Source organism: Sapajus apella, unplaced genomic scaffold (genome assembly GCF_009761245.1).
Source record: "Sapajus apella isolate SASKATOON/1434 unplaced genomic scaffold, GSC_monkey_1.0 scaffold5, whole genome shotgun sequence".
Taxonomy (NCBI): domain Eukaryota; kingdom Metazoa; phylum Chordata; class Mammalia; order Primates; family Cebidae; genus Sapajus; species Sapajus apella.
In genome coordinates, this window is record NW_022436945.1 from 39,527,280 (window position 1) to 39,544,182 (window position 16,903).

General features: G+C 39.2%; 1 protein-coding gene across 2 annotated transcripts in view; it reads right to left on the bottom strand.

The window, feature by feature from the left end:
- SCFD2 (sec1 family domain containing 2) overlaps positions 1-16,903 on the bottom strand; it is a 430,823-nt gene that overhangs the window by 397,236 nt on the left and 16,684 nt on the right. For both annotated transcript variants that reach the window (XM_032274167.1, XM_032274166.1), the window contains exon 2: positions 15,171-15,339. In XM_032274167.1, the coding sequence (XP_032130058.1) occupies positions 15,171-15,339 (169 nt within the window). The remainder of the gene's footprint in view (positions 1-15,170; positions 15,340-16,903) is intronic.

Sequence of the window (16,903 nt, forward strand, 5' to 3'; positions counted from 1 at the left end):
TCATACGATCTTCCCACCTCAGCCTCTTGAGTAGCTGGGACCAGAGGCATGCACCACACCCAGTTAATTTTTTATTTTTTTGTAGAGACAGTGTCTCATCATATTGTCCAGGACAGCCTCAAACTCCTGGGCTCAGGTAATCCTCCCACTCTGGCCTCCCAAAATGTCAAAATTGCAGGCATGAGCCACCATACCTGGCTGATGGCACCATTTTAAATCTAGGTGCATACAAAGTCAGCCATTCTTTGGTGACCCAATAGCATGGTCATACAGGTATTTTAGTCTTGGCCCAGAGATTGGAGTGCTTGCTCTAGAGATCTTGCTCCAGTGGGGTAGGGGCCTCCATAGTCAGAACTGTAGAAAGTGTAGGCACTGGAATTATGCTCTCCCCCATTGCAGGCCAGGGATGGGAGGAGAGCTGCTCTAGCTACAGTTTCTCCTGGGTAATGAGACTTGTGGCCAGGGCCACCTTGGTAACCTGGAATTGGTCAGTGTGTGCCATTTCTAGATGTTCCGGCCTGCTCCCCTGAGATCACCATGCAGCAGGCCCTATCCGCTCTACCTCCAGGCAGAAATCCAGGTATTTGGAGCATACCCATGCCTATATCAGTGGCCTGAGCCACTCCACTCCTCCTGTGCAGAGATCAAGGTACAATCGGGAACTCTCTGCCCCTCGTGTAGGCAGAGCTCCTGGCATTTGAAGTACTAATTCATAAATACTAGCAGTGTGAGTTGCCTCACCCCTGCTGTGCAGAGATCCTGGTGCAGGGGGAACCTATCTGCCAGGCAGATCTCCAGGCATTCAGAGCACCTGTTTGTCTGGATTAGCAGGCTGAATCACTCCATCCTTCCTGTGCAGAGATTGTAGTAAAGTAGGGCCCTGTCCACTCCATGCCCAGGCTGATCTTCAGGCATTTGGAGCACCCGTTCACCTGGATTATCAGCCTGAGTTACCAACCCTTCCTGTGCAGAGACTGTGATGCAGTGGGGCCCTCTACAGTCTATGCCAAGCAGATCTCCAGGCATCTGGGGCACCAACTCCGCTAGATTAGGAGTCTGGGCTGTCTCCTATTCTTGTGCAGAGAACTTGGGGCTGAGGAGGTTTCCCAGCTCCAAGCCTAGGCACACCTCTGGAGAACTGGTAGCCACCCACTGGATTCTCCCTCAGGGCAGGTACCTGTGTCTGCCATCAGGAGACCTATAGGCAGGCCTGCCCAGTCTGGCCCTGCTCATCTTTCCCTTTTCCCCCCAGGCTGAGCAGGGATCTCAGACTACTGCACAATTCCAGGAATCAGCCTATTACCTGAGGCAACAGACAGCTTCTCCCAGTAAACAAAAACCAAGTATGTTGGCCACAGTCAGCTCTCACCTGTAAAGTGCCACCTACTAGCTTATAGGTTGAATGCGACAGTCTAATATAAAACCCACCAAAAGAAGTGGCTAGGGCTATAGAAGCAAAGTCAAAAGACCCTACCCAGAACTCCTTACAGTCACATTCCTAGGGAGGAGGGAAAGGGAAAGAAAATAGTAATAATAATAATACAGAAAAAGAAAAATTCCTATCTGCAAAAAATAATTACAAAAATTAGAAGTACCAGTGTCTCCAAATGAGGAGGATCCAGCACAATAATTCTGGCATCATAAAAAATCATAATGTTGTGACATGACCAAAGGATTAGATTAACTCCAGCAATGGTCCCTAACCAAAATGGTAACTCAGAAATGATAAAGAATTCAAAGCATGGATTACAAGGAAGCTCAACAAGATCCAAAATAATATTAAAAATCAACATATAAGAACTTCTAAAGCAACCCAGCAAATAAAGAGATAAACATATTTAAAAGAAACCAATCAGAACTTTTGGAATCAAAAAGCTCACTTAAGGAATTTCAAAATACAATTGAAAGTTTTATCAATAGACTGGACCAAACAGAAGAAAGAATTGAAGATTGATCTTTTGAACTAAATCCAGCAAAAGTAAAGTAAAAAGAATTTTTAAAAGTGAATAAAGTCTTTGAGAAATATAGGATTGTGTAAAGTGAACAAATCTATGAATTACTGACATTCCTGAGAGAGAAGGAGAAAAAGTAAACAACCTGGAAAATATATTTGAGGGAATTATTCGGGAAAACTCCCCTCTTCTTGCTAGAGAGGTAGACATCAATATATAAAAAATCTATAGAACACCTGTGAGATAGCATAAAAAACAAACATTACCAAGGCATAGAGTCACCAGACTATGCAAAGTCAAAGTTAAAGTAAAAAATCTTAAAGGCAGCTACAGAAAGAGGCCAGATCATGTTCAAAGGGAACCTTATAAGGCTAACAGCTGACTCCTCTACGGAAATCCTATAAACCAGGGTAGATTGGGGGCCTATTTTCAGCACTCTAAAAGAAAAGTCAACCAAGAATTTCATATCCAACCAAACTATGCTTTATTAGTGAAGGAGTAATAAAATCTTTTCCAGGCAAGCAAACACTAAACATTTGTTACCACTAGACCATCCTTACAAAAGATCCATAAGAGAGTTTGAAACATGGAAATGTAAAAACGATATCTGCTACCAGAAAAACATACTTAATGACATAGTCCACAGACCCTATAATGCAACCACACCAGAGAAACTACAAAGCAACTAGCTAGCAGCTTCACAATATGATCAAAACCTCATATATCAATATTAACCTTGAAGGCTGGCACAGTGGCTCATGCCTGTAATCCTAACACTTTGGGAGGCTGAGGCATTGGACTGCTTGAACCCAGGAGTTTGAGACCAGCTTGAGCAACATAGTGAAGCCCCATTTCTACTAAAAATACAAAAACTGAGGTGAGAGAATCACATGAGCCTGGGGAGGTTAAGGCTGCAGTGAGCCGTGATTGCACCACTGCACTCTAGCCTTGGTAAAAGAATGAGACCCTGTCTCAAAACAGAAAAACAAACAAACAAACAAAAATTAACCTTGAATGTAAATGGTCTAAACACCCCCACTTTACCAGCACAGAGTGGCAAGTTGGATCAAAAAAAAAAAAAAAAAAGAACACCCATCCATCTGCTCTCTTCAAGAGACCCATCTGACATGTAACAACACCCATAGGCTGAAAGTAAAGAGTTGGAGAAAGATCTATCACACAAATGGAAAACGAAAAAGAACAGAGGTCACTATAATTATATCAGCTAAAACAGACTTTAAACAAACAACAGCAAAAAAGGGCAAAGAAGGACATTATAATGATAAAGGGTTCAATTTAACAAAAAGACAATTATCCTAAATATGTATACATCCAAAATTGGAGCACCCAGATTAATAAAACAAGTACTTCTAGACCTATGAAAAGACTTAGACACCACACAATTATAGGGGAAAACTTCAACACCCACTGACAGAGTTAGACAGATCATCAAAGCATAAAGAAATTCTGGACTTAAATTTGACATTTAACCAATTGGATCTAATAAACATCTACTGAATACTCCATCCATCAACCACAGAATATACTTTCTTCTCAACTGCTCATGGAACATACTTCAAGATCAACCAATACGCTGGGCCATAAAGCAAGTCTCAATAAATTCAAAAAATTCAAAATCATACCAACCATACTCCTTGACCACAGTGGCATAAAAATAGAATCCAACACCAAGAGGAGCTCTCAAAACCAGACAATTACATGAAAATTAAACAACTTGCTCCTGAATGGCTTTTGAGTAAACAACAAAATTAAGGCAGAAAGCAAAGAAGTCTTTGAAATAAATGAAAACAGAGACACAACTTACCAAAATCTCTGAGATGCAGCAAGAACAGTACTAACAGGAAAATTTATAGTGCTAAGCATCTACCTCAAATAGTTAGAAATATTTCAAGTTAACAATCTAACATTACACCTAGAGAAACTAAAAAAAAGAACAAACTGACTCAAAGCTACCAGAAGAAAATAAATAACTAAAATAGTGCAGAACTGAATGAGAGTGAGACCCAAAAATCTAGACAAAGAACCCATGTAACCAAAAGTTGGTTCTTTAAAAGGATAAGCAAGATCAATAGACCATTAGCTAGATAAAGAGGAAAACCAGAGAAGATCCAAACAAGCACAATCAGAAACAGCAAAGGTGACATCACAACAGGTCCCATACAAATAGAAAAGATCTTCACAGACTATTATGAACACCTCTATACACACAGAAACTAGAAAATCTAGAGGAAATGAATAAATTCCTGGAAACACATAATCTCCCAAGATTGAATCTGGAAGAAATTGAAACCTTGAACAGACTAATATTACTTCTGAAATTGAATCAGTAATAAAAATAACAATAATAAACCTACCAACCAAAAAAAAGCCCTGGACCAAACAGATTCACAGCCAAATTCTGTCAGACCTACAAAGAAGAACCGGTAATGCTCCTGAAACTATTCAGAAAAACCAGGAAGGAAAGACTCCTCCCTAATTCATTCTACAAAGTTAGCATCATGTTGATACCAGAATTTGGCAAAGACACAGGAAAAAAAAAAAAAAAAAAACCTACAGGCCAATATCCCTGATGAACACAGATGCAAAAATCGTCAACAAAATGCTAGCTAAACAAATCCAACAGTACATCAAAAAGTTAATCCACCATGGTCAAGTAGGCTTCATTCATGGAAAGCAAGATTGTTTTAACATATGCAAACCAATAAATGTGATTCATTACATAGATAGAATTAGAAACAAAAACCATGAGATCATCTCAATAGATGCAGAAGCTTTCAATAAAATCCAACATCCCTTCATGATAAAAACCCTCATAAAGCAAGGCATCAAAGGAACATACCTCAAAATAATAAGAGCTATATATGACAAACCCACAGCCAGCATCATACTGAATGGGCAGAAAGCATTCCTCTTTAGAACTAGAACAAGACAAGGATGCCCACTTTCATAACTCCTATTAAATATAGTACTGGAATTCTTAGCCAGAGCAATTGAGCAAGAAAAAGAAATAAAAGGTACCCAAATTGGAAAGATAGAAGTCAAACTATCTCTCTTCACTGATGATATGATTCTATACTTAGAAAACCCTAGAGACTCCACCAAAAGGCTCCTCGAACTAACAAATGACTTTAGTGAAATTTCAGAATACAAAATCAATGTACAAAAATCAGTAGCATTTCTATATACCAATAATGTTCAATCCAAGAGTAAAATCAAGAATGCAGTCCCATCTACAATATCAACAAATTAAATAAAATATCTAGGAATACATATAACCAGGGAAATAAAAGATCTCTATGAGAAAAATTACAAAACACTGTTGAAAGAAATCATAGATGACACAAGAAATGAAAAAACATTCCATGCTCTCAGATTGGAAGAATATTGTGTAAATGATCATACAACCCAAAGCAATTCCAGTGTTGACAGGAATTCAACACTATTCCTATCAAACTGCAAACATCATTTTTCTAAGAACTATAAAAAACTATTCTAAAATTCACTTGGAACCAAAAAAGAGTCTGAAGAGCCAAAGCAATCCTAAGCAAAAACAACAAAGCTGAAGGTATCATATTTCTAACTTCAAACTATACTAACCAAAACAGCATGTTACTGGTACAAAAACAGACTCACAGACCAACAAAACAGAATACAGAACCCAGAAATAAAATAGCCATCTGATCTTTGACAAAGTTGACAAAAATAACCAATGGGAAAAGGATTCCCTATTCAATAAATGGTGCTGGGATAGATGGCTAGCCATTTGCGGAAGAGTGAAACTGGATCCCTATCATTTACCATATGCAAAAATTAACTCAAGATAGATTAAAGATTGACATGTAAGACCTCAAACTATATGATTCCTGGAAGAAAGCATAGGAAATAGCATTCAGGACACTGGATTTGGGAAAAAATTTGATTAAGTCCTCAAAAGCAATTGTAACAAAAACAAAAATTGGTAAGTGAGGCCTAATTAAACTAAAGAGCTTCTGCACAGCAAAAGAAACAATTAACAGAGTAAACAGACAATCCACAAAATGGGAGAAAATAGTAGCAAACAGTGCATCTAACAAAGGTCTAATATCCAGAATATTTAAGAAACAAACAATTGAACAAACAAAAAACAAATAATCCCACTAAAAAATGGGCAAAGGGCATGAACAGACACTTCTCAAAAGAAGATATACAGGCAGGGCATGGTGGCTCACACCTACAATCCCAGCATTTTAGGAGGCTGAGGTGGGTGGATCACCTGAGGTCAAGAGCCGAGACCAGCCTGGCCAGTATGGTGAAACGCTGTCTCCACTAAAAATACAAAAAAAAAAAAAAAAAAAAAAAAAATTAGCTGGGCATGGCAGTGTACACCTGTAATCCTAGCTACTTGGGAGGCTGAGGTGGGAGGATTGCTCAAATCCAGGAGGCAGAGGTTACAGTGAGCCAAGATCACACCATTGCACATTCTAGCCTAGGTGACAGAGCAAGACTCCATCTCAAAAAAAAAAAAAAAAAGAAGACATACACATGGCCAACAAACATGAAAAAATGCTCAACATCATTAGTCATCAGAGAAAAGCAAACCAAAACCACAATGAGATATTATCTCACACCAGTCAGAATGGCTATTATTTAAAAAAAATTAAAAAAAGAAAAACAAATGCTGGTGAGGCTGCAAAGAAGAGGGGATGTTTATACGCTGTTGGCAGGAATGTAAATTAGTTCAGCCACTATGGAAAGTAGTTTGGAGATTTCTCAAAGAACTCAAAAAAGAACTACTATTTGACCCAACAATCCTATTATGGGCATATACCCAAAATAAAATGAACCATTTTACCCAAAAGACTCATGCCCTTGCATGCTCATTGTAGCACTATTCACAATAGTGAAGACATGAAATCAACCTAGGTGTCCATCAGTGATGGATTAGATAAAGAAAATGTGGTACATATATACCAGGGAACACTATGTACCCATGAAAAACAATGAAATCACATCCTTTGCAGCAACATTAATGCAGTTGGAAGCCATTATCCTAAGCAAATTAACATAGGAACAGAAAACCAAATACCACAGACTCTCACTTATAACTGATAGCTAAACATTGAGTACTCGTGAACATAAAGATGGCAACTATAGACACTGGTGACTGCCAGAGAGAGGAGAGAGGGAGGGGAGCAAGGGCTGAAAAACTAATTATTGGGTACTATGCTCGGTATCTGGGTGATGGGATAAAACCTTAAAACTTAGCATCATACAACGTACCCAGGTAACAAACTTATACTTGTACCCCCTGAATCTAAAATAAAAGTTGAAAATAAAATATATTATAATAAATCAAAATAATCCAAATTAATAATATACTCTACCAAAAGCTAAACATCAAAAAAAAGAATATTGGACTTAAAACATGATTTTTTACAAACCAGAGTATCCACAATTTCTGAATTTATTGGTTTAATTGTACATGCTGTGTAATTAAATAATTCAGATTTAAAGCTGTGGAAGTTTAAATTATTTTGAGCCTTGAGAGGAATGTGGCTATGTAGCCTGAGTCATGGAGCACGCAGCTGCAACCTCTGCTTATTCCTATAAATGATTAGGAAAGACCAAATGGAACCAGAGGTAAGATCCCTCAAGACTATTACTCCTTGTTATGGAATGTTACGGCAATCGTCCTTGGCATGTGGCAATCAAATCACTATAATATGCGTACTGACCTTGTACAGAATATGTTGTAACCCTGCGAAATGCCCCCATCTCTGCCTGTATACGTCACACTTTAACTTCTCCCCTTTGGAGCATGAATTCCATTCCTTTGTAGTCTGTATTTCCCAGGTGGTACTCTCAATAAACTCCATATTTTATCATATTTTCTGAATCTCATTATTGACAGTTGAGAATGCATTCAACTAAGCATGCATCACAGAGTTGGTGTGGTAGAGTAGAAAGGAAGTGTGCCTTAGAATTTAAAAATAATGTTTTTTCAAAAAAAAGAATTGATTCAATTACTTATGGAAAATTTGGCTTAGGGCAAGTTACTTAAGTCTCTTTCTCTAAACTTCTATAGAAACGAAAAAGACAATATGATCCACCTTGTAGAGTTGTTTTAAAAATTACATGTAATAATGCATTTTAAAATACCTAGCACAATGCTTGACAAAATTCAGTTACTTGATGTTGTCTTCTTTCTTTCTCACTGACCTAGACATTGAGGTGCATTTTAGAAAAAGTACATACAAATAAATAAATAAATAAAAGAAATAAGATTTATATTTATATATGGTTATACGTATGACATATAAAAACCAATCAACAATACTAGACAATGTCTTAAGTACTAAAATGAAGTTGGTAAGGCTTTTCATGGATTTATGTCATCTTCTTTTTTTTTGAGACCGAGTTTCACTCTTGTTGCCTAGGCTAGAATGCAATGGCACAATCTCTGTTTACTGCAACCTCTACCTCCTGGGTTCAAGTGATTTTCCCACCTCAGCCTCCCAAGTAGCTGGGATTACAAGTGTGCACCACTATACCTGGTTAATTTTGTATTTTTAGTAGATGGGTTTTACCATGCTGGTCAGGCTGGTCTCGAACTCTTGAGCTCAAGTGACCCACCCATCTCGGCCTCCCAAAGTGCTGGGATTACAAGTGTGAGCCACCGTGCCCAGCCTTGGCTTCTCTAATGTTACAACTTATTCAATAATTTATTGATTGCTGTACTCAGTTCACTATTATGTCTTAAAAGTGGCAAGGCACATCTCCTACTCAAGAAATTTACAGACTAGTGAAGGAGAGAGACATGTAAACAATTTCAGTATAGTGTTCTGGCATTTTACTAGAAGTTGTAGAGCAGTTCAGTGAGAATGGAGGATGATATAAGAAAGAGAAGCTTTGTAGAGGTTCCAAAGTAAGAGACAGCAACTTTCTTTCCTAGAAGTGAGAACCATATCTTAAGCTAGCTTAAGAAGGAAGTCATGTTTTCATTTAAACCTAATATATATTTATTTTTAATAACAGATAACATTCACATGATTGAAAATTCAAAATACTCAAACTGGTATTTGTAGTAAGACATCTCCCTCCTCCCTCCTTACTATTCATTTGAATAACTTCTCACTGTGTCTCCAGTCACCCAACACTCCACTACAGAGGCAGCTAATGTCATCAGTGTCATAAACATTCTCCAGGTATATTTAATGTATCATAAGCAAATGTGAATATATATTTTTGCAAATATTTTTACTAACCCAATGACAGTGTTTGAAATATTCCACAGAGTCTAAAGATCCCCATGCTCTCATCTGGCTTCACCCTCTCTGTCTTAGTCGAGTAGCTTTGCTTGACTCACGGATCCTGCCCATCGCCATGTGTTCATTCAACAAACATCTCTTGAATGCCTGGTGTGCCTGGCAATGGGGGCACAGCGATCAATAAATCAGATAAATATCCCTGTTCTTGTGGAACTCTGCAGTGAAGAGTTCTCTCCATAGCTCTCTAGTAGAAGAAGAGACCAAAATACAACATAAATATCAATATATTAGAAAGTGATAAGTGCTATGGCGGAAAAAAATGAAATAGTGAAGGGAGACATGAAGTGCTAAGATGGACAGGAAAGGCCTCACTAAGAAGGAAGAAAGGAAACGAGGCCAAGTGTATATCTGCAGGAAAAATGATCTGCGTGGGTGGAACTTCAATAGCCAAAGCCCTGAGGCAGGACCCAGCCCATCCTATTGGAAGAAGAGCAAGGAAGCTTAAGTTGCTGGAAAGAAGACAGGAAGAGACTCAGTCAGAGAGGACCAGGAAGCCAGATGGTACACAGTATTGCAGGTCATTGTGAGGTCTTGGCTTTCACCAGGAGGCATGCAGGGAGCAATGGGAGAAGCGGATACTGGATCCAACAGAACCAGCAGCACTGCAGGTGCAGGGTTAGCACAGAGCCGGAAGCACCAAGCACAGTTGTAGTAAATGCAAGTAGGGCATCAGGTGAAGGTTGTTTAAGAACTTAAAAACAGAGAGAGTGGAGCTGGGCACAGAATAAAAACCCAATTCAACAGGAGGAAAACATAAGAGCAGAAAAGATTCTGCCTCCTTCTTGTTGAAATATTCCACAAAATCCAGAGAACAATAGACAAGTCTGGAAAGACACATTAAAATGCATTTAAGTTCTCAATTTCTCATTTGCATTGGCAGTAACTTCAATTTCTATAATTATAAACAGCCTTTTATAAAAATTATCTTAGCGATAAATTTTGATTATCAAGGCTTATTGCTGTGAAAGATTTTTCCATTGCAGGTACATTTGTTGCCAAGCACTCATTTGTTTTGCCTTTTAGTACTAACTTTTTTATCCTCACTCTCATTTCATTGAAAAGTTTCTGGTAGGTATGGTTGAAGGTAGTCATTATTATTGCTTTGATAGACATATAAACTATGATAGGAAAGCTGTGATTTATTTCAATTCTTCTTTTGAAGGGAAATTAATCAACATAATTCCCTCAGTCTTCTAAGCAATTGAAAAAGAATACCATTTTTCTCCCAATTATTGCTTTAGACTTCTCTTTGTTTATGATTTTCTCACCACCTATCTCATCATCTTTTCCAACCTGACTTCCGGTTTCACAATTTCAGCAAACCTGCTATCTCTGAAGCTTTCTTCTTATTTATATCCCTCTAGACTCATCTTTGACACTTATTTATTTATTTTGTTTTTAGTGGTGAGCCACAAACCCTCAGAGCGGAGGGCACAGCTCACCAACACTTACAATCATACTTTTTTTTTTTTTTTTTGAGACAGGGTCTCACTCTATTTCCCAGGCTGGAGTGCAGTGGCCCAATCTCAACTCACTGCAACCTCCACCTCCCAGGTTCAAGTGATTCTTCTGCCTCAGCCTCTTGGTAGCTGGGATTACAGGTGTGTGCCACCACACCTGGCTAATTTTTATATATTTTTCTTAAGTAGAGATGGGGTTTCACCAGTTTGGCCAGGCTGGTCTCAAACTCCTGACCTCAAATGATCCACCAACCTTGGCCTCTCAAAATGCTGGGATTATAGGTGTGATTTTTGAATGGCACTCAAAGCTCATATTCGGAGGCCGGGCACGATGGCTCCCACCTGTAATCCCCGTGCTTTGGAAGGCCGAGACGGGGGGATCACCTGAGGTTAGGAGTTTGAGACCAGCCTGGCCAACATAGTGAAACTCTGTCTCTACTAAAAATACAAAAAATTAGCTGGGTGTGGTGGCAGGTGCCTGTAATCCCAGCTATTTGGGAGGCTGAGGCAGGAGAATCACTTGAACCTGGGAGGCAGAGACTGCAGTATGCAGAGATCACGCCATTGTACTCCAGCCTGGGCAACAAGAGCGAAACTTCATCTTCCAAAAAAAGCTCATAATCTACGATAACACTCACTCATAATCTAAGGAGAAGAAAAAGACAACCAACAAAGGCAAAAACCATGGAAACAAAATATGTACACATGAACATAGCCTAAGTGAGAGGCAGAGCCAAGTCACAGCAGGGGCTCAGTTAGCAAGGATTTTCATTTTAAACCCAACAAGAGCCTTAGAAGTCATTTAGGCCAATGCCCTCATTTTATAAGCTGAAATAATGAGGTGTAGAAAATGTGTCACGATGACTTTGCAAATGATAGAAAAAAGCAACTAAATTTGGCTTAAACAATAGGAAATATAGTCTCCTGTACAACATAACGTCCAAACATCGTGCATCCTGGAGCTTATAGCTGCTCCTCTCTGCAGTTCTCTTGGCTAGGCCACCTTCCAAGTGTCAGCATTAACTTCCAGATGTGAGCAAGATTGCTGCAGCAGTTATCAAACTCCATATGTCTGACACATTGGTCACATCTGGAAGAACAGACACATTTCTATTGCATCTCTTGTCAGTAGCAAAGAAACCTGACCAAGAAGCCCTAAGACTTTCTCTCTTGTCACTCGCCCATTTCTAAAGCATCACTGCCAAGGAAAATGAGATTCCAAGACTGGCTTAGCCTTGGTCTAGGCTTGTAGTAGAATCAGGGCTGGGGAATTAAGGTAAAATAAAATGACTATAATCAAAACATTATAGGACTAAGAGAGACTTTTATAACTATCTTTGTCCTACTATGCTAAGAATTTGCTTCTTTACCTGCTGTCCAATGATGGATTCAACTCTTCTCTCTTTTTTCAAACTCCTCTGGGGTGCTTACTTATTCTTTTTTAACTTTCTTAGGTTTCTGTGGAAGTGGCATAGGTTAATGGTAAACACTAACTTTAGAGCCAGACTGCCTGGGTTCAAATAAAGGCTTCCACCATACCTAACTGTGTGTGTTACCTCAGGCATATTATTTAACTTCCTTTGTCTTCTATAAAGGGGGATGATAAGAGAATCTACCTCGTAGAGATATTGTGGGAAGTATGTAAGCTAACACATATTAAGTGCTCAGAACACTGCCTGTTACACAAAGTCTTCTACAAGGCTGCCTGTTACACAAAAAGTCTTCTATAAGAATGCCTGTAATCCCAGCACTTTGGGAGGCCGAGGCGGGTGGATCATCTGAAGTCAGAAGTTCAAGATTATACTGACCAACTTGATGAAACCTCGTCTCTACTAAAAATACCAAAAAAAAAAATTAGCTGGGCATGGTGGCACATGCCTGTAGTCCCAGCTACTCGGGAGACTGAGGTAGGAGAATTTCTTGAACCCGGGAAATAGAGGTTGCAGTGAGCCAAGTCCTCTATAAGTGTGTGCTATTACTAAGGGGCATCTCCTATTTTTGCATGTCCAGCATCTGTTTCCCCATCTTGTGATAGGAGTTTCCATTTTCCTTTGAAGAACCACCCCTCTGTCATGCCATATGATATTAGCATAATTCTTAGTCAGTATAAAGAGCTCCCAACCCATATTGGGCAAAAGGTGGGCACAAAGGCCAAGAAAAGCCATTCTTACCATTTCCCCCAGAATCTGAATCTTGAGCAAAAGGACTCAAAAAAAAAGCTAAAATTCAGTCTCTCTAAGGTCAAGGCCTTAAAGAAGCTTTTCCTGAGCCTCTGCTCCCTAAATTCCTAGAACTATTTTGTCCTTTCAAAATTCTGATTAATAATCCTTTCTTTGATTCATTTAGCCACCCAGTACCCTTTAATAATCTTTTATTGCTGAAATTAGTCAAAATTTATTTCCATTGTTTGTATAATCACTATGTTGAAAAAAACAGGACTCCCAAATTAAGTCAAAGAGTAACTTTATTTTTCTCTCTCATCTCTTTAAATCTATTCAAGATCCTAGCTCTTCTCTGGCCCCTGCATATAGAGGGCATAGAAGTTAAGACCGTGCCTTTAAAGTCAACCTTTTTTTTTATTTTCTGAGTTAAGTCTTACTCTGTCACCCAGGCTGGAGTGCTATGGCACAATCTCAGCTCACTGCAACCTCTGCCTCCCGGGTTCAAAATATTCTCATGCCTCAGTCTCCCAAATAGCTGGGATTACAGGCGCCCACCACCATGCCTGGCTAATTTTTGTATTTTTAGTAGAGACAGGGTTTTACCATGTTGGCCAGTCCAGTCTCGAACTCCTGACCTCAGGTAATCCACCAGCCTCAGCCTCCCAAAGTGCTGGGATTATAGGCATGAGCCATTGCAGCTGGCCTAAAGTCAAACATTCTGGACTCATTTCTAGCTCTACCTCCCATTAACTCTGTTACTTAATGTCTCTTTCCCTCAGTTTTTTTACATACAAAATATGGATACTGTAAAACTTAAAATGATTTCCCAAACGTAAATGCTTAGAAGTGTACTCGCCTCATAATAACTCCCAAAACATATGAACAAAGCAGATGACAGAAGTGGTCCAATAAGGTTATCTCTCTGTTTCAAACCCATCGCATCAGGCCCTGACTATTTTTTCTATACTTTGGTTCACACCAACCCCCTCCTCTTTTCTAAGTCATTCGAGACATAGTTAAAGCACTACCACCTCTTCAAGGTCTACATTGATCTACAAAGACCACAATAACCTGATACTTTATTTGTAGCAATTATACTCCGTAGCAGATACATTGCTCTTGATTTCATATCATTTCTACTGTTTTCACATTGTCCTGGGGTATAAATCATGACTCCTCAACAAAGAGTATTTGAAGAATGATGTATTATTTTATATCCTTCTTGTTACTTAACCTAAAGTAAGGGTCCCAGTAAGCTCTTAATTATTAACTTCAGAATGGCCCTCTGAACAGCTAAAAGTGTTTCCATTCACATAACTTCTGGGGTTGTAGAACTGCAAGTCTTTAGGCCTATGTTTTTATTGTATGTGTAAACACACAAAATAGACAAAAGTCTAGAACTTCCCATTTTCTTCCCACATTGACTTGTAAACATTGGGTATCCAATAAGTATTATTAACTATCTACAAAGGCTAAAAACTTCAGGAACTACATACTAATTCTATTAATGAATATGGAAGGAAATTCCAAATGCATCTGCTACGGTTAAAATTTAAAACTGTAATACTGAAAGATCCTATTTTATTTAAAAATATAATACATGAAAATAAGAGAAACAGATATACTTACATACTTTTTTCCTTCTAATACTTTTCTTTCAAATAAGAATAATTCCCATAGGAATTGTTAGTGAAGGACAAAGTTGAGAGGGTGACTACCATATATTTTTATTGTCATTTCTGGAGAAATTTTTATTTTTAAACTCTGCATAAAGTACACAATCTTCTCTCTTTGATTTCTCTAAGCATGTGAAAAAAATATATTTAGAAATAATAACTTCTGTTGATATCCATATCATCTAACATTAAAAAAATGGCATGGTTTCATTGCTGTTTGAGTTGCTTTTCGGTGATGTGAAAAAGTCAACTGTGAAAAAGAAACTGAGGAAGACTAGCCTCAATTCCATGTGAAACTATCTGTGAAATGGAGATACATAAACTGACTTACTTACCCGATCCTGGGAACAAGCTTATATTACATGTAAATGATACTTCTATAAAATTCCATACTTTCTGGATTATTGTTATGCTTAGTGGATATGGTTATTTCAAAGTTAAGAAAAAATGCTTTTTGCTAAATTCTACCCACTGTGAATATTTCAACCAGACCAAATCTTCATTGCTTTTATTTCCATAGGACCACTCAGTCTAGGAGAAAAAGAAAGGGAAAGATAGAGAAAGGTAAGAGGAAAAAAACTACACATCTTACTTGGATTGTGCAAGACAGCCTGGTGCAATCACATTATAATTTTCCTCCTCGGTTTGGAGTGAAGTGAGCTGTATCATGTTAACCATAACATCATTTGTGTGGCCTGGGAGCTGGGGAAGTGCTGATAAGATCTTCTCTACTAAGTTGTCTCCATGATGTCCAACTGCTCCTGTTTAAGCAGACAAGACTATGTAAACTCATAAAATGGGAGGAAAAAGCAAGCTTGATAAATGTTTTATCACACCCCTTCTATCAAAAATAAGAAACACTTTTAGTTTCTGTTCGACAAAACTAGCATTTTGCCCTTTATACAACTAATCACATTCACAATCACCTAGTCAACGTATACGTCACAGGTTTTAATTAATGCTCCATGAGGGCAGACCTCATGTCTGCTCTGGCTACTACTATATCTCTAGCACCTAGCATAGTGCCTACATATAGTAAGCATCAATAAGCATTTGCTGAATGAATAAATAAATAAACGATCTGCATCTAGTCAGCCAGGTAAACAGTGTCATAGGATGATACTATCCTGAAATTTTAAAGCTGAATTTTTTTTTATTCTTGTCTTTTCTTTTTAGAGACAGAGTCTTGCTCTGTTGCCCAGGCTGGAGTGCAATCATAGCTCACTGCAGCCTTGAACTCCTGGGCTCAAGCAATTCTCCCTCCTTAGTTTCCCAAATAGTTGGAACTATTCCCAGATAGTTGGAAAATTAGCCACCACACCTGGCTAATTATTTTTTTTTAAGTGTCTCACTATGTTGTGCAGGCTGGTCTTGAACTCCTGGTCTCAAGAGAGCCTCCTACCTTGGCCTCCTAGCTGGGATTATAGCTGTGAGCTACCATACCTGGTCTGAATTTCATTTTTATTTTACTGATGAAGATACTAAAACCCAAAAGGGCTTATGGACCTGACAAAGAACCAGATCTCCCCTCCACTAGAACCAAAAAAAACACAGGAAGCTTCCCTAGTCTTCCTAGTGGCAAAGGTCCCGTTTACCCACCAAGTCTAGCATGGAAACTGGAAGCTAGTGGGCTCTCGCTAAATATTTGTTAGATGAAGAAAAGAATAAATGAACAGCTCGGGAGGATCCAAGATGGCGGATTAGACACAACTCCAACGCACAACACCCAGCGAAAGAGACGCAGAAACCCAGAGATCTCCTAGCTCCAACGGAGGTGCATTTCAACGGGTCTGGTCCAAGGGTGAGCAAAGCCCACTCAGGGCAGACCGAGGTGGGGAGGGGTGCTGCTTCACCCAGAAAGTGCATCTGACTGGCCTTTCGGAGGCTCCACCTCTGGCGCTCAAGTCCAGATACAGCGCTTCCCCCAAAGCCTCAGCAATACACAGAACAGGGGATCTTTACCAGCCAAGCGCCGGGAATTACAAGTGCGGAGTTGAACAAGAGTCTGCAGACTGGGCCGGGTGCGGTGGCTCACACCTGTAATCCCAGCACTTTGGGAGGCCAAGGCGGGTGGATCACGAGGTCAAGAGATCGAGACCATCCTGGTCAACATGGTGAAACCCCGTCTCTACTAAAAATACAAAAAAAAATTAGCTGGGCATGGTGGCGCATGCCTGTAATCCCAGCTACTCAGGAGGCTGAGGCAGGAGAATTGCCTGAACCCAGGAGACGGAGGTTGCGGTGAGCCGAGATCGCGCCATTGCACTCCAGCCTGGGTAACAAGAGCGAAACTCCGTCCCAAAAAAAAAAAAAAAAAAAAAAAAA